The sequence below is a fragment of the Gordionus sp. m RMFG-2023 genome, chromosome 5 (assembly GCF_954871325.1).
Source record: "Gordionus sp. m RMFG-2023 chromosome 5, tfGorSpeb1-WG-v2, whole genome shotgun sequence".
Taxonomy (NCBI): Eukaryota; Metazoa; Nematomorpha; class Gordioida; order Chordodea; family Parachordodidae; genus Gordionus; species Gordionus sp. m RMFG-2023.
In genome coordinates, this window is record NC_088779.1 from 3,834,258 (window position 1) to 3,860,741 (window position 26,484).

Genomic DNA, 26,484 nt, shown 5'->3' on the forward strand with positions numbered 1-26,484 from the left:
CATAAAATTTATTACTGCTGTAGCATAATTTTGTGAATCTTTATTGATAAAGATTCTTTGTAAATGAACATTAATGGCATGTGGTAGATTTCCTACACGTAAAACCATTCCTAAATATGCTTCTGCCATTTCATCCTCGAAAAAATTTTTCAAAATTTTAGGATTTATAATATTTATTTAAGAAGTATTTTTTTTTAAGGTTTATATAATATAATTCTATCGATGGCACGTATTAATATAACCACCTGATAGGGACAACTCGCAACAACTCACACCATTCCAAGTCAACTCGACCACATTTAATTCATTAACTCTTTCAGTTGATGAACTAAATTCTTTAAAACATTTCATCATAACAATTTCGACATCCTTAGATAATACATTCATTGCCTTCTTGCAAGAATTATATGGCATATGCAGCTAATTGGTATTAAGTCATTACTGTGTTGCCTCAATTCGGTAAATATACTTTGGTTTTTGTCAAAATTCACAGAGGCATTATCAGCGCAGAAAGCTGAAATGAACCTCGTTGATAACCCTGAATCAGCTACATTTACCATTCTGTGGTTAGCTCTATCGTTGGATTTTTCACTATCCGTAAATTTTTTATTGAAATGCCCCTATTCTAGTTGAAATAGTGAAGGATCAAGGGAATATTTTAATATTTACCTTATTAAAGCATCTGTTAAAATTGCATAGGGATGCCGACTTTTAAATCGTCTAAAATTGACCTCTTGGAATTGGATTCAGGTCCTAAAACATTTGTGATGAAGTTTGCACTAATATCGTGTGTTTGTTGTGTATAGCATTATACGGCTTGGTTTAATTATCACGTTCAGGTTAAATTAAATAAATAAAAAATAATATTATATCAAAGATACTGATAATTATTTTATTTATTATATTTCAATCACATTATTAATAATACAGATGCAATTATTATAATAAAAACATGCTAAAACAAAATTGTGCGGGAGAAATTAAAAAATTGCAGATTTTTGCGGGAGATTTCCAATTGGAGTAGTTTTGCGGGAGTGAGACGTCTGCGTGTAACTATAAAATTGCGAGTCTCCCGCTGATGAGGGGAAACATGGCAACCCTGATCAGGTCAATTTGATAAATGATACCAGACTTGGAGTCCCTCATAGAACTAAGTTATCAATTTGCTTTAATCGGGAAACTCCACGTTTAATATTAAATTTGCTTCAACAAATAAAATTGACATATGTAGAGCTATTAAAAAAAATTGGCATATATTAGAAATTTTTCAAAATCTGATTACGTAAAAATATTTTTACCTATCTTATTAAGAATTAAAATGTTTAAAATATATTTTGATAGGTTTTAAGCTTTACCATTTAGTCCGTTATTGGCTTTATGAAATAGGCGATTTCGCTAAAAAAAGGAAAAATTAGGAACTCATCAACGCGAAGTATTTCTCTTTAATGATTTATTAATTTATCAGCAAGTTATTAACCGAAAATAAATTGAATAAAACTAATAAGAGGTTCAGAAACCTTCATTAATTAAAGACAAAAATGATTACAATAATTTTAATAGAAGCTTTAATCAAAGGCGGTTTACTAAATCATCATTAAATACTACTCCAAAAATGCCTCAATAAAATAATCATCAATTTCCAAACGATAATAATTATAATGTAAAATTCTCGCTTAGAAAAACTTCAGAAATTTTCTATAATTCAATTACCTATAAATTTCGCAAAGCATTGAAAGTACTCGGACTGATTGTTGAAACATGTCAAAATCAATGTAAAATATTATATTTACAAATTTGTACCTTAAAATTTTACTGATTTAAAAAAAAATTATTTTATAAAAATATGATCCTTCATGAGTGAAATTTGTGGTAAAAACTGAAGATAACAAGTTTCACTAAATTCAAAATAAAAATACAATTTTATTAGATAATATTCACAATTTTTCTGACATTTTGGGGGGTTTAGATCAATTTTATATCTTTTAAAAAAGTTTATACCTATTTTCATATATTTAGATTATCTAATAAGAATTAATAATCAAATTATTAACCTAAATGCAAAATCAGAACATGACCGTACAAAATTTGTGGAAGATTTAAAAGAATCAATAGCCGAAGTTTTTAAAAGAATTATAATATATTGTATATATAAATTAATTATTAGAATGAAGAAATGAAAACCTTTACAGATGAAATAATCAAAATAAATTGTTTAGAAGGAATCAAATGATAAAAACCATTTACATTTTAAACATTCAAATAAAAGCAAATCTAGAAGAATTGGTGAACAAACAGATAACATAAATGAAAACATTACGGCATATATGAATGAGAAAAAAGTCGCGATTCTGGTGTTATAATGGAATTACATCAGGGAAATTTTTCCTTTGTCGATTTAAGTGAATTATTTATAAAATACAATTCAAGGCCTTATTTACCAGTTATCATTCATTATTTCAATCAATTTGAAAAAATCGTTTTTTGTTACATTATTAAAGTACAATATTTTGATTTGCTTTTTTTTTTATTATAAAAAAAAATGAAATATTATCAATATTACAATTTTTGTAATAATTTATTTTAGTTTTAAAATAATAAAAAATTTCAACGTATTTTTGAACATTTAATATCAATAAAACGTGCGCTTTTTTCTCGAGTCCTATACGTGTATGTAAAAGTCTCCCAACCATGACAACTAGCAGCTAAAAAATAAATAAATGACAAATAAATTAAATATAATATTGCGTACAATGATTCCCAAATTTATCCATAACTATTATGGCACCATAAAAAGAAGGTATTTTTTTGATAATTTTTTGTAAGGAATTATTAGCAGCGTCGATTGGAGTCATTCCGTTGCGTAAATTTTCCACAGCTTGATAGCTAGATGTAATAAAGTATTATTATAATTTTTTAACTTAAAATAAAAACATATTTATTAATAATCAATATTAAACATCGTAAACGTATAAGAATCATGCATAGATAAATAATCTCAAAGATATAAATAAAATACCAAGGCAAAAATCTCATCATAATATCTCCATCTCCAGTTGCTACAGCAGCACCAAATGAGTTATCAGCATACCCTCCAGATCCTGGAATTGGTGAATCTCCAACCCTTCTAGTATTATTCAAATAATAAATTTAACAACTTTTATTGTTTACAATATAACACATACATAATGATAATAATCAATGCATAATTATTATTTTTAAATAAAAATTAATTATCATAAACGCACCGATACCAGTTATTTTACCGATATCAAAATACTACGGAAACTTATATATCTGAAATAAAAATTATAAATTTGAGATTTTTCTTTTAAGTTTTTCTTTTAAAAAGACGCCAGCCAAAAGAAAATATATAATATAATAAAATATTTATTTTTTTAGAAAGAGAAATCTATTATAATATTATCAAGAATCATCTTTAGGGTTTTTATTTATTAACTCACAGATAATGTGTGACTAATATTATATAAATTATATAATTAGTGATGTAAAAATAGAGCATTTCCCGAGAAATTTCCCTACCTTTACATTGGCTAAATAAGATTGACGATAATAACTACACTGACGATGATACTATATGTTCAAGTTTTCCGGTATTCCTAATAAAATAATATCTCAAACATAAATAAAACCACCCTAAATAAGTTTAAAGAAAATACCTATAATTTTAGTCAGGAAAATCTAAAAATAAATTTTTTTTTGACAACTTATAACTCAAGAAAATCAAACACCACTTAATTGTTCTTTGACACTCTCGATTATATATCAAATTGTGCCTTTCATTTAGTTTCAAAAAATTTTTAAAAATTAAAGCGTCCAAAGCCTATAAAATTCTATTAAAATACACAATTAGCAAAACTTTATCATATTTTGAATAAAATAAGGTGAAAAAAAATATTATCAATAACAAATTAGACACTTTAAAATATTTAACTCTATTAACGATGTGAACCGAATTCTATTATCAGAGCCCTGCAAGGGCCCTAGGCTGGATCGGGCCCGGACCTTGATGACTTCTCGGGCTTGGATTGGGTTGCCCAAAAATTAAATATTAGAAATATCCCCAATAATCATTTTGTTTTATCGAAATATTAATCCGAATCAATGTCATTTTTCATTTAACACATTATTATTCATTTACACAGTTTCTATTTTCCAAAAGTAACAATTTCCTGTGAATGTGATTTGTATAGTGACTAGTTGAAACCAGGGTGGTGCAACTAACCGGTTAAATAGGGTATATACACCGGCCATAAAGATTGCCCACAATGCATTTTCTTGACATTTTTCTTAAAATAAGACAAATAACACACAAAATGGAGGTTTATCGAATTTATTTATAAGTTTACATATTATTGTATAAAATTACATAAAATAAAAGACATAGCAATTAATTAATATCAAATTTAGGTCTCATCAATATCACCACCTTTATTCTTAATAATTGCTACAAAAATTTTTGGTTATCTTTCTATGAGATTTTTTAAATACTCGGAAGTGATATTGTTCCATTCTCTCTGCAATACTTCCCAAAGGTGCGAATGAGAGGTTAGTGGGCTTTTTAGAGTTTGTCGTTCTAGATGATCGCATAAAAGGTCGATTAGATTGAGATCGGGAGACTGGGATGGCCAAGTCATCAACTCGAGAATACCGTGTTGTTGTAGATTTTGTAAATAATCTTTGCATAGCCTGGATGTATGCTTTGGGTCATTATCTTGTGAAATAAAAAGTTATTCCCGATCAAACACTTTCCTGATGAGATCACATGGTCAAGGATCTGCCGGTATCCCTCCTTGTTTAGGATTCTTTAATTTTGACAATGTAGGCGGTTGCCCCGGAACCAAAGTACCTCCACACCATAACAGACCCTCCCCCGAATATGACTGTAGGAAATATGCAGTGATCGCTCATTCGCTCTCCAGCTGAGCGGCGGATATATTGCATTCTATTAGAACCGAAGATTTCGAATTTTGACTCATCACTCCATAAGACGTGGTACCAGTTGGCAGATGTCCAAAATTGATGTTTTAGTGCCCAGAATAATCGCGTGAGTTTATTTTTTTTGCTCAAGTGTGGCTTTTTGACCGCTACCCTATCCTACCATAAAGTTCATTCACAGTTGTGACACTTATCGGGTTTTCCCGAGTCAGATTAATCTCCGCAGCTATCTCCGAGGCGACAAGGCGTCATTGCGTTTACTGATCCTTGCTATACCTATTATCGCTTAAATTCGTTTTGTGAGGTTTTCCAGACCTCTTTAGATTCAATATTGTATTATTGTTGCGTATCTTTTAAGTATACAATCGACTGTTCGTCGAGCTAGGGTTAATTCTCTGGCAATTTGCGATTACTTTTACCACTTATGTGTAAATTAATTATTTTGCATTTAGTTGGAATCGAAATTTCTTTTCTTTTAATCATTTTGTCGAAAGTTCGTTAAAATATTTATAAAGACTGAAAGTTTCTTTAAACAATGATTTAAAACAAAAAAAATCTAGGAATTTTCTAGATTAGAATGTGATTAATGACTTTCTTCCAAAAACAATGGGCAACTTTTACTAAAAAACTAATGAACCCTATTTTACTAAATTGGTCATTTTTGACATGTTATTTTCAAAGCTAAAATTTTATAGAAAGATTTATAGAAATTCCGAGTTTTTTATTTCTAAACATGTCTAAATATCTTAAATTAAATAATCAATTCGCTTTTCCCCAAATAAGTTAAAAAGTTTTAAGTTATTAATTTTTTTATGTAAAAATGCTGGGTGGGCAGTCATTTATGGCCGTTAGTGTATATGGTTAAATTCAAATTAATGTTTATTATGGTAATATTATCTTCATTTTGTATATAATAGTAAAATGAATCTTTAATTTTATAATATTATAAATTCATTGTCATTCAATAACTAATGTTTCCCTCTCTGTGCCATAATCTTGTTTTGATTCATATTCAATATTATCATTTTTTTAAATATTTTTCAATCAATTTTCCTGATATCGAGATCTTCAATCGATTTCTGTTCTAGTAAGAATATAACCCAAATCAACCTATTTCTTTCTGAAGAGGTAGAACTAGGGAATCACTTCTATTAATAGGCATGATGAGCAAAATATATTCCACTAACTTGAGACCAGAATCTGATTGTTTTTTATGTAAATTACTGCTTTCCATGTATTAAAAGGGCCTACTTCTGAAATTTATGATATAACTTAAAATATTTCAATCATCACCTTGTATTATATTAAGTTTTTCATTAAATTTACCACTAGTAAGATGCTCTCGGATCGAATAAATAAGCAGCATTGTGATCACATGATCTCGTTTTTTATTTTTTCTTATTTAGATTTCTTAGAGTATTTGACCATGTTTCGCTATCATGTCCATAATACATCAAGACGGAGGGCGTCGTGATGAGGTCCTTCACTATGATACAGATGGGGGGGGGGGCGAGAGAACCATTACAGGAGTGCTTTGTGACTGGAAGATGCTGCCATGGTATTATAGGTCTCATTGTTGATGGTTGCGAAATTTGGGCATTAACGAAATTCGTATGACCCGATGAAGCCTATGATAAACTAAACTGGACCGCATAGCCAATGAGAGCACAAGAAAAAAGATGGGCGTAGCTATCGCCCCTGCCAGAAAATATAAAGGAGAATTTTCTCAGGTTGGCAACACCCAAGTGTTAGTAGCACATTCTAGGACAAGATCTTGACAAGTAAGCATTGACTTGAACTTCTAAATCTTGAGGAGATAAAAACAGCAAGAGAGAAGGGATGAAGGACGGAAACCAATCCCGTGGCTGCCTGGAGCCTTGACTTATCAGGAAATTTTATATTAGCGATAGCCACAAGTATTATGCGAATATGCAACTCATGCTTATGAAAGATTGGGGCTGATCTCATAGCACACATGATATTGGGTATGTTAAAATAATTTTTAAAGAGCCTGATGGGCTAATAATTCGTTTAAAATTGGTTGTCCTTTCTACTAGGTTAGAATAGGTTTTGTCTAAAAAAGGCATCACTAATTGGTAACAAGATTTGTTAAGTTCCTGGATGGAAGTATACTTATAAGAGAGGATTGGGATAAAATAATTTGTGAGAGAAAAGTCCGACTTTGACATGTTAAGAGATAAAGTAGTGGGAATAAGATTAATGATAATGTCAGGAATAATGTTTATTAAAGTGATTTCACCAAAATACCAGGTATTTAATAAAGGCTTAAAACTTGGATCGAATCTATTAATGTTTAAACACCAAGGCAAAATAACTGTTGGCCCAATCGTGTTGTATACCTTCACAAGAAAGAATAATATTGTCATAAAATTTTAAATATGTGGGCTCGAAGTAGCCAGAGTTGGGCAGGTCCTCCGGGAAAAATCTAGATACAGATTTTTTGTGAAAAAATGAATTTTAGATACAGATACTAGTATCTTTTGCCTAATTAAAGTATCTTAAATACAAGATACTTTTAAATTATCATTACCAATCAAATTAGAATAGTTTATAAAATACAGTTTTTATCTATTTGTGAAGAACATAATATACGCATATAATAAGAATGAATATTTACAATTATAAAATATTTAATGATGAGTTAATTATAATGTGGAATTCTATGAATTTAGATTTTGTGTTTAAAATTATTTGATACTGTATATTTCTTTAAATCTTTCTAATTTATATAAAATTAAATTAATGGAATAAAAATAAGAGAAATGTATCGTTTTTTTAAATTATAAGATATTCAAGATTTTATTCCTTCTTTTTTTAAAAAAATGTGAAGGAGAATAAAATAACCTAAACAAGATGCCTTTTTAAATGAATTACATGAAAAATGGGCCTTAAGTTTCTGATAAACTCGAGAAAACATACACTATATTTTATTCGTGAGAAAGAGGAGTAAATAAGCATAAAATATATTGGAGTTTCCGCCAAAATCGAAAGTTCTGTCAACCCAGTCTGACACTCGATTTTGACCAGATATCTTTAAAAGTAAAGAGCTTAGAGAATTAGTTACCTTAGTTTGCTTAAATTTTGTCGAATAGGGGATCACCCGAATCGTGATAGATGATTCACATATATTCTCTAGAGAAATATTAAACACTAAGAACTTTTTTTATAATAAACGTATTTTCTCTAAAAAAAATATGTACCCAGGAATCTTGTGATCAGCTCCGTTAGTTGACATGCCAATTGCGATCTTTCGATTAAAATCGAGAGCTATGACTCCGACTGTGTCACTAGCTAAATCTTCTTTCGATCGTTCTATGTTTTGATAAACATTTTGGTGATAGGGACCACAATTTTTCTTTGGATCAGGCAATACATTCTATATTAAACATTAGTTTAAATTCAATACAATATGCTTTTTCCTAATTTTCTAAGGTAATCTTTAAAAAAAAAAGGTGAATGAACCTTAGGAACGTGAATAAATAACTCAATTTAAAAATATTTTTAATTAGGATACTATTTCTCATATTCAGAGAATATTGATTAGTTAGAATAATTTGAATACGATATAATTTAAAACATGTCTCGTGAAGGATAATTATGCGTGCCTAACAATCTTCATAGTTTTTCTATGACTATAACTTACAGAATCTTTTCTACACTATAACCGTCAGTAACCATTGCAATCAGAGGGCTCCAAAAAAAATGTTTTTTAGATTTTTTATAAATGACCTTTATTTTAAATATTTACATTTTCAATATAAAAAAAAACAAAATTTTCAGCCCTTCAAATTTTTCAAGGGGCTTGAACTCCTGCACGCTACTGCACTTTAATAGATATAAGCTTTCACTGTGTTTCTCTCTCTATATATATATATGTTAGCGTCAATGTGAATTTTCGGCAATGTGATGTAGTGGTAGGCAATGTGTTATTTTTGTAATATTATATTATTAATAATTTTGTTTTTTATTATTAATAATTTTTTTAAGATTAAAATTTTATTTGATAATTTATATTATTTTTTTAGATGTAATATGTTTTTTAAATATATTATTTGATTGATATTTTTTTTAAAATATATTGAAATATATTATAATATATTTTAATTTGTTATATTAATTTTTTATATATTTTTTGATTGATATTTTTTATTATAATGGTTTTTTATGTTTTTTATTATAATGGTTTTTTATGTTTTTTATTATAATGGTTTTTTATTGTAATATCATATTATTAATAATTTTTTTAAGATTAAAATTTTATTTGATAATTTATATTATTTTTTTAGATGTAATATGTTTTTTAAATATATTATTTGATTGATATTTTTTTTTAAATATATTGAAATATATTATAATATATTTTAATTTGTTATATAAATTTTTTATATATTTTTTGATTGATATTTTTTATTATAATGGTTTTTAATGTTTTTTATTATAATGGTTTTTTATGTATTTTCAGGTAAATTTTTTCTTGATATATTTTTTGATAGCTAAATTTTTTTTTATTTTTTGTGTTGTATTATTTTTTTAAATATATTTTTTGATTGATATTTTTTTTAAAATAATTTTTAGATAATATATTTTAATTTGTTATATTATTTTTTTATATATTTTTTGATTGATATTTTTTATTATAATGGTTTTTTATATATTTATTTTTCACGTAAATTTTTTCTTGATATATTTTTTGATAGCTAAATTTTTTTTTATGATTGATATTTTTTTAAAAATAATTTTAGATAATATATTTTAATTTGTTATATTATTTTTTTATATATTTTTTGATTTGATATTTTTTAATATAATGGTTTTTTATGTATTTATTTTTCACGTAAATTTTTTCTTGATATATTTTTTGATATTTAAATTTTTTTTTATTTTTTGTGTTATATTATTTTTTTAAATATATTTTTTGATTGATATTTTTTTTAAAATAATTTTAGATAATATATTTTAATATAATGGTTTTTTATGTATTTATTTTTCACGTAAATTTTTTCTTGATATATTTTTTGATATTTAAATTTTTTTTTATTTTTTGTGTTATATTATTTTTTTAAATATATTTTTTGATTGATATTTTTTTTTAAATAATTTTTAGATAATATATTTTAATTTGTTATATTATTTTTTTATATATTTTTTGATTGATATTTTTTATTATAATGGTTTTTTATATATTTATTTTTCACGTAAATTTTTTCTTGATATATTTTTTGATAGCTAAATTTTTTTTTATGATTGATATTTTTTTAAAAATAATTTTAGATAATATATTTTAATTTGTTATATTATTTTTTTATATATTTTTTGATTTGATATTTTTTAATATAATGGTTTTTTATGTATTTATTTTTCACGTAAATTTTTTCTTGATATATTTTTTGATATTTAAATTTTTTTTTATTTTTTGTGTTATATTATTTTTTTAAATATATTTTTTGATTGATATTTTTTTTAAAATAATTTTAGATAATATATTTTAATATAATGGTTTTTTATGTATTTATTTTTCACGTAAATTTTTTCTTGATATATTTTTTGATATTTAAATTTTTTTTTATTTTTTGTGTTATATTATTTTTTTAAATATATTTTTTGATTGATATTTTTTTTTAAATAATTTTTAGATAATATATTTTAATTTGTTATATTATTTTTTTATATATTTTTTGATTGATATTTTTTATTATAATGGTTTTTTATATATTTATTTTTCACGTAAATTTTTTCTTGATATATTTTTTGATAGCTAAATTTTTTTTTATGATTGATATTTTTTTAAAAATAATTTTAGATAATATATTTTAATTTGTTATATTATTTTTTTATATATTTTTTGATTTGATATTTTTTAATATAATGGTTTTTTATGTATTTATTTTTCACGTAAATTTTTTCTTGATATATTTTTTGATATTTAAATTTTTTTTTATTTTTTGTGTTATATTATTTTTTTAAATATATTTTTTGATTGATATTTTTTTTAAAATAATTTTTAGATAATATTTTTTAATTTGTTATATTATTTTTTTATATATTTTTTGATTGATATTTTTTATTAAAATGGTTTTTTATGTATTTATTTTTCACGTAAATTTTTTCTTGATATATTTTTTGATAGCTAAATTTTTTTTTATGATTGATATTTTTTTTAAAACAATTTTATAATATATTTTAATTTGTTATATTATTTTTTTATATATTTTTTGATTGATATTTTTTAAAATATTGGTTTTTTATATATTTATTTTTCACGTAAATTTTTTCTTGATATATTTTTTGATATCTAAATTTTTTTTTATTTTTGTGTTATATTATTTTTTTAAATATATTTTTTGATTGATATTTTTTTTAAAATAATTTTTAGATAATATATTTTAATTTGTTATATTATTTTTTTATATATTTTTTGATTAATATTTTTTATTATAATGGTTTTTCTTTTTTATGTATTTATTTTTCACGTAAATTTTTTCTTGATATATTTTTGATAGCTAAATTTTTTTTTATGATTGATATTTTTTTTAAAATAATTTTAGATAATATATTTAAATTTGTTATATTAATTTTTTATATATTTTTTGATTGATATTTTTTAATATAATGGTTTTTTATGTATTTATTTTTCACGTAAATTTTTTCTTGATATATTTTTTGATATCTAAAATTTTTTTTATTTTTTGTGTTATATTATTTTTTTAAATATATTTTAATTTGTTATACTATTTTTTTATATATTTTTTGATTGATATTTATTAATATAATGGTTTTTTATGTATTTATTTTTCACGTAAATTTTTTCTTGATATATTTTTTGATAGCTAAAATTTTTTTTTATTTGTGTTATTATTATTTATTTAAATATATTTTTAGATTGATATTTTTTTTAAATGATTTATATATAATTTATTTTTAACGTAATTTTTTCTATTTTATATCTTTTGATTCCTAATTTTATAGGTAAAAGTGACAAAAGGTATAATCGTAATTTTTGAACTTTTTTAAGTTTTTAAAAGCAATTTTCAGTGAAGATGTACTATGGAAAAGTGACAATTGTCATAATCGTTATTTTTGAACTTTTTTGATTTTTTTATAGTAAATAGTTAAAATTATGTTTTGTAAAAATGTTAAATTAATATTTCAGTGAAGATGTACTATGGAAAAGTGACAATTGTCATAATCGTTATTTTTGAACTTTTTTGATTTTTTTTAAAGTAAATAGTTAAAATTATGTTTTGTAAAAATGTTAAATTAATATTTCAGTGAAGATGTACTATGGAAAAGTGACAATTGTCATAATCGTTATTTTTGAACATTTTTTTAATTTTTTTAAAGTAAATAGGTAAAAATATGTTTAGCAAACGTGTTAAATTAATATTTTAGTGTAGATGTACTATGGAAAAGTGACAATTGTCATAATCGTATTTTTGAACATTTTTTAGTTTTTTAATGTAAATAGTTAAAATTATGTTTTGTAAAAATGTTAAATTAATATTTCAGTGAAGATGTACTATGGAAAAGTGACAATTGTCATAATCGTTATTTTTGAACATTTTTTAGTTTTTTTAAAGTAAATTGGTAAAATATGTTTTGTAAAAATGTTAAATTAATATTTCAGTGAAGATGTACTATGGAAAAGTGACAATTGTCATAATCGTTATTTTTGAACTTTTTTGATTTTTTTTAAAGTAAATAGGTAAAAATATGTTTTATATACCAGGATCCGGTGATATACAATATTCTCAGATAGATGTGTTACAGTTTTCAAAATCCACTACAAAATATTATATGTTAACTAATGCATCTTAAAAATATATACCAGGATCCGGTGATATACAATCTTCTCGGATAGAAGTGCTATTGTTTTCAAAATCAACTACAAAATATTATATGTTAACTAATGCATCTTAAAAATATATACCAGGATCCGGTGATATACAATCTTCACGGATAGAATTGCTATTGTTTTCAAAATCAACTACAAAATATTATATGTTAACTAATGCAACTTAAAAATATATACCAGGATCCGGTGATATACAATCTTCTTGGATAGATGTGTTACAGTTTTCAAAATCAACTACAAAATATTATATGTTAACTAATGCAAATATATACCAGAATCCGGTGTTATACAATCTTCTCGGATAGAATTGCTATTGTTTTCAAAATCAACTACAAAATATTATATGTTAACTAATGCATCTTAAAAATATATACCAGGATCCGGTGATATACAATCTTCTTGGATAGAATTGCTATTGTTATCAAATTCATCTACAAAATATTATATTTTAATTAAATAAAAATATATTACCAGAATCTTCCGAATCTGTATAATTTACCAGATTATGGAAATAGCTTTTATCGTCATCCAAATAAGCTATAGTATATTATAACGAATTCATTGTATAATATTAAAAGAATATACCAGTATCATTTCCTGTATCTTCCAATTTTTCTGGTTTAAATAAATTTATAATTGCATAAATATAATTTAATTACACTTGTCAAAGAGGAATCCCAGATATTAGGTTTATGTCCAAACATAACCTCATAGGGTGATGATTTGATTCCTCTATGATAAGATATATTTTTTTGGAACTGGATCGTTCCCAACGCATTAGCCCAACACGTTGTTTTGTTATCATGAATATTATTATACAATGAATTCGTTATAATATACTATAGCTTATTTGGATGACGATAAAAGCTATTTCCATAATCTGGTAAATTATAAAGATTCGGAAGATTTTGGTAATATATTTTTATTTAATTAAAATATAATATTTTGTAGATGAATTTGAAAACAATAGCAATTCTATCCAAGAAGATTGTATATCACCGGATCCTGGTATATATTTTTAAGATGCATTAGTTAACATATAATATTTTGTAGTTGATTTTGAAAACAATAGCAATTCTATCCGAGAAGATTGTATAACACCGGATCCTGGTATATATTTTTAAGATGCATTAGTTAACATATAATATTTTGTAGTTGATTTTGAAAACTGTAACACATCTATCCGAGAAGATTGTAGATCACCGGATCCTGGTATATATTTTTAAATTGCATTAGTTAACATATAATATTTTGTAGTTGATTTTGAAAACAATAGCAATTCTATCCGAGAAGATTGTATAACACCGGATCCTGGTATATATTTTTAAGATGCATTATATAATATTTTGTAGTTGATTTTGAAAACTGTAACACATCTATCCGAGAAGATTGTATATCACCGGATCCTGGTATATATTTTTAAGTTGCATTAGTTAACATATATTATTTTGTAGTTGATTTTGAAAACAATAGCAATTCTATCCGAGAAGATTGTATAACACCGGATCCTGGTATATATTTTTAAGATGCATTAGTTAACATATAATATTTTGTAGTTGATTTTGAAAACTGTAACACATCTATCCGAGAAGATTGTAGATCACCGGATCCTGGTATATATTTTTAAATTGCATTAGTTAACATATAATATTTTGTAGTTGATTTTGAAAACAATAGCAATTCTATCCGAGAAGATTGTATAACACCGGATCCTGGTATATATTTTTAAGATGCATTAGTTAACATATAATATTTTGTAGTTGATTTTGAAAACTGTAACACATCTATCCGAGAAGATTGTATATCACCGGATCCTGGTATATATTTTTAAGATGCATTAGTTAACATATAATATTTTGTAGTTGATTTTGAAAACAATAGCAATTCTATCCGAGAAGATTGTATAACACCGGATCCTGGTATATATTTTTAAGATGCATTAGTTAACATATAATATTTTGTAGTTGATTTTGAAAACTGCAACACATCTATCCGAGAAGATTGTAGATCACCGGATCCTGGTATATATTTTTAAATTGCATTAGTTAACATATAATATTTTGTAGTTGATTTTGAAAACAATAGCAATTCTATCCGAGAAGATTGTATATCACCGGATCCTGGTATATATTTTTAAGATGCATTAGTTAACATATAATATTTTGTAGTTGATTTTGAAAACTGTAACACATCTATCCGAGAAGATTGTATATCACCGGATCCTGGTATATATTTTTAAGATGCATTAGTTAACATATAATATTTTGTAGTTGATTTTGAAAACTGTAACACATCTATCCGAGAAGATTGTAGATCACCGGATCCTGGTATATATTTTTAAATTGCATTAGTTAACATATAATATTTTGTAGTTGATTTTGAAAACAATAGCAATTCTATCCGAGAAGATTGTATAACACCGGATCCTGGTATATATTTTTAAGATGCATTAGTTAACATATAATATTTTGTAGTTGATTTTGAAAACTGTAACACATCTATCCGAGAAGATTGTAGATCACCGGATCCTGGTATATATTTTTAAATTGCATTAGTTAACATATAATATTTTGTAGTTGATTTTGAAAACAATAGCAATTCTATCCGAGAAGATTGTAGATCACCGGATCCTGGTATATATTTTTAAATTGCATTAGTTAACATATAATATTTTGTAGTTGATTTTGAAAACAATAGCAATTCTATCCGAGAAGATTGTATAACACCGGATCCTGGTATATATTTTTAAGATGCATTAGTTAACATATAATATTTTGTAGTTGATTTTGAAAACTGTAACACATCTATCCGAGAAGATTGTATATCACCGGATCCTGGTATATATTTTTAAGATGCATTAGTTAACATATAATATTTTGTAGTTGATTTTGAAAACAATAGCAATTCTATCCGAGAAGATTGTATAACACCGGATCCTGGTATATATTTTTAAGATGCATTAGTTAACATATAATATTTTGTAGTTGATTTTGAAAACTGTAACACATCTATCCGAGAAGATTGTATATCACCGGATCCTGGTATATATTTTTAAGATGCATTAGTTAACATATAATATTTTGTAGTTGATTTTGAAAACAATAGCAATTCTATCCGAGAAGATTGTATAACACCGGATCCTGGTATATATTTTTAAGATGCATTAGTTAACATATAATATTTTGTAGTTGATTTTGAAAACTGTAACACATCTATCCGAGAAGATTGTAGATCACCGGATCCTGGTATATATTTTTAAATTGCATTAGTTAACATATAATATTTTGTAGTTGATTTTGAAAACAATAGCAATTCTATCCGAGAAGATTGTATATCACCGGATCCTGGTATATATTTTTAAGATGCATTAGTTAACATATAATATTTTACAGTTAGGGGAGACTGGGGTTAGTCGAACCGATTTTTACAAAATTGGCTAGCTCCTGGTTTTTTTAGATAATATAAAAATATATATATGATTAGATACCTAAAACTATACTCTATAAAGGTGCCTTATAAAAAAATTTAAGAATATAATCTTTTTTTTTAATTTTATTTTTTGTAAAAGTAAAAATTGTCCAAAAAGCCCCAATAGCGGGGTGAGGCAAAACACTTCAAGGGGCTTTCTAAACCATTAGTTTTGTAAGGCCATAATAAATTGGAATGCATTTTTATTTGTTAATAATGATACGTATAATATAATATTTTACCACGGAATGTGAAAAGAATCCCAAGTCTATCCAAAAATATTGGCCCTCTCCTGATCTAGGTATATATTTTTATTAGAAATATTTTTTAAAATTATAATATAAATCTTAATGACAAATTATTTTAAGTGATTAGAAATTATTTAAAATTTTTCTCTTTGAAAAAAAATGTATTTTTTTAAAATCCTACAATTACGATTCAATTTTCGTCTAATTTTTGTATAATCATATTTTTATACCTAGTATAAAGTGATGCTTTTATCTTGTAAAACTATTCAAATATTTTATAGCTACCGAAGACGATACCATTCGAAAACATATTAATGCGATCAAGAAAATTAGGAAAATTTCGAAAGAGGGTTTATGTACAAGCTACAAAGATGAAAAGAGGTAGCGACAAAAAACTAAAACCTGGAGAAATTGGTGATTCCGTATTATTGCCAATTCCACCAGTTGATCAGAGAAGACTGGATCATAAAATGCTATTGGGAGTAATTACAGATAAATCCACAGATGGATTTTACAAATTAGGAACAAGTCGTGGCCATTTATCTGGTCATTATGCTAGGTCACAATTTGACCTTGCAAAAAAAACTTTATTAACGTTAAGGATAAGCCACCAAGTTGTCATACCTTTAGAACAATGGTTGGCATGTCTTCAATAGGCTCTGGGCAAGGTTTTAAACATTGCCATTGCAAACAAAATTGTAGGACCAATAGATGCAAAAATGCAAGGCATCTAATGTGTCCAGCAATTCACATTGTCATACAAAAAATAATGTCAAAATAAATTATTTATTTATATTTATATAGAATTATATAGTAATAAAAAATGTGTATTGTAAATATTGTTTTTTCTATTATGAAGATATAATCTTATAGGGAAGGCTTGCTACCAGATATCCATTAATAATATGGTGTAAAAATGTATTTTAACATAATATTAAGTTGGGGGGAGGGGGGGGGAGTAAAAAATTCCCACCCATTTTACCAAATATGTCTGATTTGGTAAATATTATTTAAAAATAATTAAGAATAAACCACTATGTCACAAAAATATTAAAAATAACGACCTTATAAAATTCGTGAGAAATTTTTTTTTAAAAAAAGAGTATAAACCTAAAGAAAATTTAAAACAATAACTGGCCAAAGGCCTTCAAACAGAGAGCCTAGCATTTATTAATAAAATATAGTATAAAAAAAGTTACTCAAAAACCTTTATTTCTCAAAAAATCTTAGATGAACTTATAATGTTTGACGCATAATCTTAGTAATAAATATAAGGGCTAATAGTATTTAATGTACGCTATATTGCAACATAGTTAATTGCTAAAATTTATTTCGTTTATAAATATATTCATGAAAATGTATTTAGTGATAGATATACATCTCAATAGCTCTAACTTGTAATTTTAGATAGTTCACTAAAGTGAATAAATATTTAAAATATATTTACTCACAGAATTGAAATAAATAAGTCAAAGATATTATAGTTAGTTGATATACAAATAACCGATGCAGGATTCTATATTTAAATATTTCGCAGTTAATATTTTAGAAAAAACAGATTAATCCTAAAAATATTTTATTTATACATAGGTCTACTATTATAAATTATGTTACAAAACATTTCCGGCTGCTATGAAGATTAAGGTGTAATCGTAATAGTAAAATTTTTTATCATTTGAGGTCATTAATGTATTCATGCTGAAATCTCGAGATTAATCAAATCAAGGCATTGACGATTTACAGGAAAATAATTCATCTTTAATTTTCAATATATAAATAATAGCGAATTTAAGAATTTTAATGTTAATATTCCTGTTAGTGTCTATATAATATAAAACATATCTAAACTGAAATTTTAATTTAACACGTTTACTAAACATATTTTTACCTATTTACTTTAAAAAAACTAAAAAATGTTCAAAAATAACGATTATGACAATTGTCACTTTTTCATAGTACATCTACACTGAAATATTAATTTAACACGTTTACTAAACATATTTTTACCTATTTACTTTAAAAAAATTAAAAAATGTTCAAAAATAACGATTATGACAATTGTCACTTTTCCATGTACATCTTCACTGAAATATTAATTTAACATTTTTACAAAACATAATTTTAACTATTTACTTTAAAAAAAATCAAAAAATTTCAAAAATAACGATTATGACAATTGTCACTTTTCCATAGTACATCTTCACTGAAATATTAATTTAACATGTTTACAAAACATAATTTTACCTATTTACTTTAAAAAAATTAAAAAATAACGATTATGACAATTGTCATTTTTTATAGTACATCTTTACTGAAATTTTAATTTAACACGTTTACTAAACATATTTTTACCTATTTACTTTAAAAAAACTAAAAAATGTTCAAAAATAACGATTATGACAATTGTCACTTTTCTATAATACATCTGCACTGAAAATTACATTAAAAAACTTAAAAAAGTTCAAAAATTACGATTATACCTTTTGTCACTTTTACCTATAAAATTGGAATCAAAAGATATAAAATAGAAAAAATTACGTTAAAAATAAATTATATAAAAATCATTTTAAAAAAATATCAATCAAAAAATATATTTAAAAAAATTATGACAAATTAAAATATATTATCTCTAAAAAAAATATCAATCAAAAAATATATTTAAATAAATAATAATAACACAAATAAAAAAAAATTTAGCTATCAAAAAATATATCGAGAAAAAATTTACGTGAAAAATAAATACATAAAAAATAAATACATAAAAATCATTATATTAAAAAAATATATCAATCAAAAAATATATTTCATAAAATAATATAAATAATATAACAAATTAAAATATAATCTAAAAAATATTTAAAAAAAAATATCAATCAAAAAATATATAAAAAAATAATATAACAAATTAAAATATATTATTTAAAAAAAAATATCAATCAAAATATATTTAAAAAAATAATATAACACAAAAAATAAAAAAAAATTTAGCTATCAAAAAATATATCAAGAAAATTTACGTGAAAAATAAATACATAAAAAACCATTATAATAAAAGATATCAGTCAAAAAATATATAAAAAAATAATATAACAAATTAAAATATATTATCTAAAAATTATTTAAAAAATATCAATCAAAAAATATATTTAAAAAAATAATATAACACAAAAAATAAAAAAAAATTTAGCTATCAAAAAATATATCAAGAAAATTTACGTGAAAAATAAATACATAAAAAACCATTATAATAAAAAATATCAGTCAAAAAATATATAAAAAAATAATATAACAAATTAAAATATATTATCTAAAAATTATTTAAAAAAAAATATCAATCAAAAAATATATTTAAAAAAATAATATAACACAAAAAATAAAAAAAAATTTAGCTATCAAAAAATATATCAAGATAAAATTTACGTGAAAAATAAATACATAAAAAACCATATATAAAAAAATAATATAACAAATTAAAATATATTATCTAAAATATATTTTAAAAAAAATATCAATCAAAAAATAATATAACACAAAAAATAAAAAAAAATTTAGCTATCAAAAAATATATCAAGATAAAATTTACGTGAAAAATAAATACATAAAAAACCATTATAATAAAAAATATCAGTCAAAAAATATATAAAAAAATAATATAACAAATTAAAATATATTATCTAAAAATTATTTTTAAAAAAATATCAATCAAAAAATATATTTAAATAAATAATAATAACACAAATAAAAAAAAATTTAGCTATCAAAAAATATATCAAGAAAAATCTTACGTGAAAAATAAATACATAAAAAACCATTATATTAAAAAATATCAATCAAAAAATATATAAAAAAATAATATAACAAATTAAAATATATTATCTAAAAATTATTTTAAAAAAAATATCAATCAAAAAATATATTTAAAAAAATAATATAACATAAAAAATAAAAAAAAATTTAGATATCAAAAAATATATCAAGAAAAAATTTACGTGAAAAAAATAAATAAAAAACCATTATATTAAAAAATATCAATCAAAAAATATATAAAAAAATAATATAACAAATTAAAATATATTATCTAAAATTATTTTAAAAAAAAATCAATCATAAAAAAAAATTTAGCTATCAAAAAATATATCAAGAAAAAATTTAAGGGAAAAATAAATACATAAAAAACCATTATAATAAAAATATCAATCAAAAAATATATAAAAAAATAATATAACAAATTAAAATATTATCTAAAAATTATTTTAAAAAAAATATCAATCAAAAAAAAAATAATATAACAAATTAAAATATATTACCTCTAAAGTTTTATTTAAAAAATAATATAAACCAAAAAATATTAGCTATCAAAAAAAATCTACGTAAAAAATAAATATATCAATCAAAAAAAAATATGTAAAAAATAATATAACAAATTATAATATATTATTTCAATATACTTAAAAAAAAATATCAAAAAAAATATATTTAAAAAAATAATATAACAAATTAAAATATATTACCTCTAAAGTTTTATTTAAAAAATAATATAAACCAAAAAACAAAAAAAAATTATCTATCAAAAAAAATCTACGTAAAAAATAAATATATAAAAATTATATTAAAAAAAAAATATTTAAAAAAAATTATATTAAAAAAAAATATCAATCAAAAAAAATATATAAAAAAATAATTATATTAAAAAAATATGTAAAAAAATATATAACAAATTATAATATATTAAAAAAATATATCAATCAAAAAATATATTTAAAAAGATAATATAACAAATTAAAATATTATATCAAAAAATAAATTAATATTAAATAAATAATAAATTAATATTAAATAAATAATAAATTAATATTAAATAAATAATAAATTAATCTTATATAAATAATAAATTAATCTTGAATAAATAATAAATTTGTAAAATAGAACACATTGCCGAAATCTCACATTTACATTGCCTACCACTACATCACATTGCCGAAAATTCACATTGACGCTAACATATATACCAATACGATAATTTTTAAAAACCTGTTAAATGCAAATATTACCTTTCTAAAATTAGGTTGGCACTTATTATCGAGCCAATTTTTGAATTCCTTTATCGAATAATTGGTTGTCAAATTTTCTTCTTCGAATCCCATTTGAAGAGCAAACTTTGTAGCTATCGTAGAATTAATAAATATTTTATTCCAAGATATAAAATAAAATTTAATAAATAGATATCATTAGCATAATAAAATACTTTTCAATTTAAGTAAAAAATATGTTTAAAAAGTATTATTCCACGACAAATCAATCATGATTCGGCCGACTATTTTTTAAATTTCTGGAATTATTTAGATAAGTAAATAAAAAATGAAAAATCTATTTACTAAAATTTATATTATAATATCATATTTTAGTTTAAAAATAAAATCTTTATGGTCTATCATAAGAGGAAAAAAAAATTAGGCGCCAATTTGAGGTCGTATGTTGCGTTACCCGTGTTTTTAAGGGTTTTCGAAAAAAAAAATTTTTGCATTTTAATTAGACATCTTTTAATAAATATATATATATATAAGATGCGATAACTTTGGCGATGCTATCTATTCTTTCAAAATATATGCATTTTTACCAAGAAGGAAAAAATTTTGTTATAAAATAGGCAAAGTAGTGTTGTTAAACGGCTCATCGGCTAACTCAATATTTTAGCTAGAAAAATATTGCCTAACCCTCTGGATTTCGATAATATATGCCTAGGACCTATGTTCATTCTATGAGCAAAATATTCCGTAATATATCTCTGCATGAAATATAGTTAGCCGTTTTTTTAACAAAACTAAGGCAAAGTTATAAATTAGTAGCTTATAAAAAGGATATTTTTTTATAATTTTTAATTCTATTAAACGCGAGAATTAAACTGAGGGACAGTGGGAGCGAATGCCCTTTAGATATCTTCATAATGTATCAAAATTCCAATAATAAATATCTTTCGTTTAATTTTTTTATTATTCATATTAATTATAACCATTGATTGCCATAGATACATCGTCGGTCTAAAATTGGAGTGCTCCACGACATTTTCAAAATTTTTGAGTTAGAAGTGGATAATAACTTATTTAATTCCCCATATATATAAAAATAAAAACTAGATTAAAAAATATTAATTTTTGGCCAAAGTTATCGTCAAAATTCAATAACATTTTCCTGCGCAAGTGCTAGACCGACGACATGTTATATATCCATATATTTTTCATATATTAAATTCCAATTAATATTCGAGAGATATTTATATATAATATTTGTGATTCTGCTTAATTTGAATAAAATTTACCTTCAATTTTATCCTGAGAAATTGGATAAAAATATGAAATTTTTGCGTTCCTGGTGTGGTACCCGCTTTATTGAATCTTTCTTCTAAAATTGTTTGCATTCTCATACTCGTCTTCAATAATATAAGTCTATTCCTTAATAAAAAAAATTATAATGTATATTAATAAATTAGAAATCTTATGCCTATAATATTTTTCTTAGAATATGCAAAAAAACACTTTAGGACAAGTTATTTCTTCTGAAACAGATCTTTGTAAGCTAGCCCTGGCCGCCAAACGTTTGATTGTACTTACTCCATCAAAAGACAGCTTGTCATAAGATGTGGCCCATAAATGCCACTCAGCTCTTATTGCGAATCAACTTTATGTTGGTAATGATTGATTAAATTTTTACGATTCTTATATTGTGATGCTGCTCCATCTGAGTATAAGAATTTTTTGGGTGGCTTTAAATTTCTGTCAAGTAGCGGGCTAGATATTTCGGGAATAAATGAATGGCAATTGTATTATGAATAAGAGATTCCGATATCATTTCCTAACTTAAATTATATAAATTAAGTGACTTGTAATGAATCAAAAAAGGAAAATGGTAATTTACGCTTCATTCCAAAATCCTTACATCTAGAACCACAAAGGCACAATTTTCAGCTAAATCTGCGTAAACAATATATTCTCCTTCATTTAAATTCATATTGATATAATTCATACCTCAAAAAAAAGAGCTTTATACAAACAATTTATAAATTTTACATGTATTTTTCGCATCTTTAAGGCTCTGTTCTCGGGAACCAGGTTATGCTAGCAAGTTAAAATAAACGGCTTTCTTATTTTTTATTACCTATCTAAATAATTCCAGAAATCTTTAATAATTTTAAAAGGGGTCGGCAAAAATGGCACTTTTTGATCGATTTGATATGGAATGACCATGGCTTGTGCAGAAAGAATAGATATATTTTCCCATCAAAACTTTTAATGAACAAGGGCATCATTCAATTTGCACCCCTTTTTGAAAATGATAATGTTTATTTTAAACATAATCAAGAGTTTTTTATAATAATTAAAACCAATATCAATATTAACCTACACTATAAAATATAGGGAAAATATTTTGACTATTGGTCCAAAAATTTTTCGCCAATCCAACCCTATTCAATATTTCCCAATATTACTATAAACCCGATCTGATAACTGATATCGATCTGATATTTATATTGATTTTGATTTACTATTTTTAAATCAATATCATAAAAAATATCAATACTTTCTATTGCTATTTTAGATTTAAAAAAAACAGTTCAATTAAGATTATAACCAAAATAATATTATGTAAGCCTGGAGATTTTGCTCCTAAATGGATGTAAGGTTTGAACATCTATTTGGAAAATTTAGAGGCTAGCATAATATTATTTTGGCTAAAATATTAATTGGGACTTTTTTAAAAATCAACCCAAATTGGTATTTTTAACATTACTTTCTTTAGAGAAAAAAAAACAACTAACCTTCAGTAATGATAAAGTGTATTATGTTTTTTATTTTGAAATATACTATTTGTAAGGTTGTAAATTATTTAAAAAAGCCAATTTTTAAAAATAAATAAATCAAGATTTTATCTATCCTAAGCCACAAATTTTTCCATTAGGTCCAAATCCATCTATGGGAAAAATATCAATGAGTAATTTACATTTGGCCAAAATCATAAGTTAGCCATTTTTCAAATTAGGCTTCAAGCTTAACAACAATAGCCGAATGTTACTTATATATGTTTAAATCCTTTTCTTATTGCAGATAATTTATCAAAAATTATATTAAATTTTTTTTAGCTCTTCTAGCTTTTAAAAATAATACAATTTTTTTAAACATTACAAATAAATTGAATTTTGGTTCCTTTTATTAATTTATTATTATGAAATTGAACATAAAATCCTTATATATAATTATATATACAATCATAAAATAACTAAAAACAATATAAATATTGAATTAAATTAGTTTTTAAAAATATCATAAATATTGGCACAGTTCTGAATATTGTTTAAGCCAATAAAATCTAGCCCTATATTTAAAATAATATTAGACCATTTTTAATAAAAATCTGTTACTTTATTAAAATAATGTAATTTATATTAAAATTTGGTTATTTACTAAATTCAAACTATTGACCATTAATTTAGCAAGACACAATAAGTCACACCACTGAAACATTCTAATGATCCATGAATATAATATATATAATATTAATATCAATGTTTAATACATATCTTAATTAAGGAAAAGTAGGAATTTATTGTTGATATCTTTCATAAATGACCTATTTATTTAAATATAACATGTAATAATGGCCTTATACAATTATTATTATTTAAAATTTATTTTATTTGAAATAAGTGAATTTTAATTTTACAAATCAATTCTAATTAAATTTTAGAAAATCAACAAGTCTTGTTTAATATTTTACCTGCTTCTCCTACCAAGAAAGAATGTTGTGTATAGTCCATTATCTTCCGGGCTACTGATATTGCATTTTTTATTTTATATAAAGAGCCCACTGCTCCCATTTCCTGGGATTCTCTGTTTAAGAAAAAATAAATTAATGGCAAATTATTTATATAAATACTAAAAGCAATATTTACCCATCCATTATCATTGCATCCAATGTTGTCTCACCATTTTCATCAATATGACCCCCATAACCAACTGAACGACTACATTGTCCTTGTTCACAAATATTACATCCAGCTTCTACAGCATCCAATGCACTTCCATTATTTTCTATAATCTCCCAAGCTTATATAAATTGTTAATTTTTCAAAAAAATATTATACCTTTATTTGTGCAATTATAAAATGGCCAGGTATTTATAACTATAGGCTCATAAGATAAATATTTTGAATCATAAATATCGAAAAGTAAATTGCAAAATAACACCTCAAAAAATTTTTGAATAGACATTGGGGAGGAAATCCTAGAATTGTGAGGAAAATAGGGGATTGTAAGGAGATAAAACAGGATTGACTTAACTAAACTGAGAATAGATTCATTTTTATTTTATAGGTTTTTACCAATTTTATTTTCTTATCTTATCTATCTAGCACGTTGGTCACAGACCTGCCCAAAATGAGCGAACGTGAATTTTATGAAGGGTATTTTTTTCTCAAGGATATCGACAAACTTTTAACCAGTTGTAATTTAACAAAAATGAGTGCAAATTATTATTTCCGATATTGTAATAGTGAGATTATGTAATGATTATTTTAAAGAAATATAAATCTTATCTGTTTTTGAATCTTGAATAACCACATTCATTATAAAGAGTGAGTTAAGAATATTTGAATCCATAGACATCAATAAAGAATGAATTAGTAGTTCTTTCATTTGTTAAGTTATATTCTCCCAAAAATTGAAAAATAAAATAAATTGTTTTTTTTATGTAAAACAAATTTATCCATAATTAATTTTATCTAAATAAATAAAATAGAATATAAAAGAAATCGCTGTCCATAAATTTAAAATATGTATAGATAGAATGAATATAGAATGCTGCCCATAAATTTAAAATATGTATAGAATGTAACATAGAAAATATAACATCCATAATAAATTTTTTAAAATCATGTCTATCATTATT

The 26,484-nt window shown here is 23.4% G+C and overlaps 1 protein-coding gene across 2 annotated transcripts; it reads right to left on the minus strand.

The window, feature by feature from the left end:
* Window positions 1-2,422: 2,422 nt before the first annotated feature.
* Window positions 2,423-25,978, minus strand: LOC135929569 (N(4)-(Beta-N-acetylglucosaminyl)-L-asparaginase-like). Of its 2 annotated transcripts, none has more exons than XM_065466216.1 (8): window positions 25,682-25,906; window positions 25,490-25,643; window positions 25,315-25,427; window positions 21,597-21,709; window positions 8,178-8,353; window positions 3,017-3,124; window positions 2,750-2,883; window positions 2,423-2,702 (listed from the first exon to the last, which is right to left on the minus strand). In XM_065466216.1, the coding sequence occupies exons 1-8, from the start codon at window positions 25,806-25,808 to the stop codon at window positions 2,605-2,607; spliced, it is 1,023 nt and encodes a 340-aa protein (XP_065322288.1). In that variant the 5' UTR covers window positions 25,809-25,906; the 3' UTR covers window positions 2,423-2,604. The 2 variants fall into 2 exon arrangements, with proteins under 2 accessions (XP_065322288.1, XP_065322289.1); XM_065466217.1 differs by lacking the exon at window positions 25,682-25,906 and adding an exon at window positions 25,919-25,978 and having other exon boundaries at window positions 2,426-2,702.
* Between the last annotated feature and the right edge of the window lie 506 nt (window positions 25,979-26,484).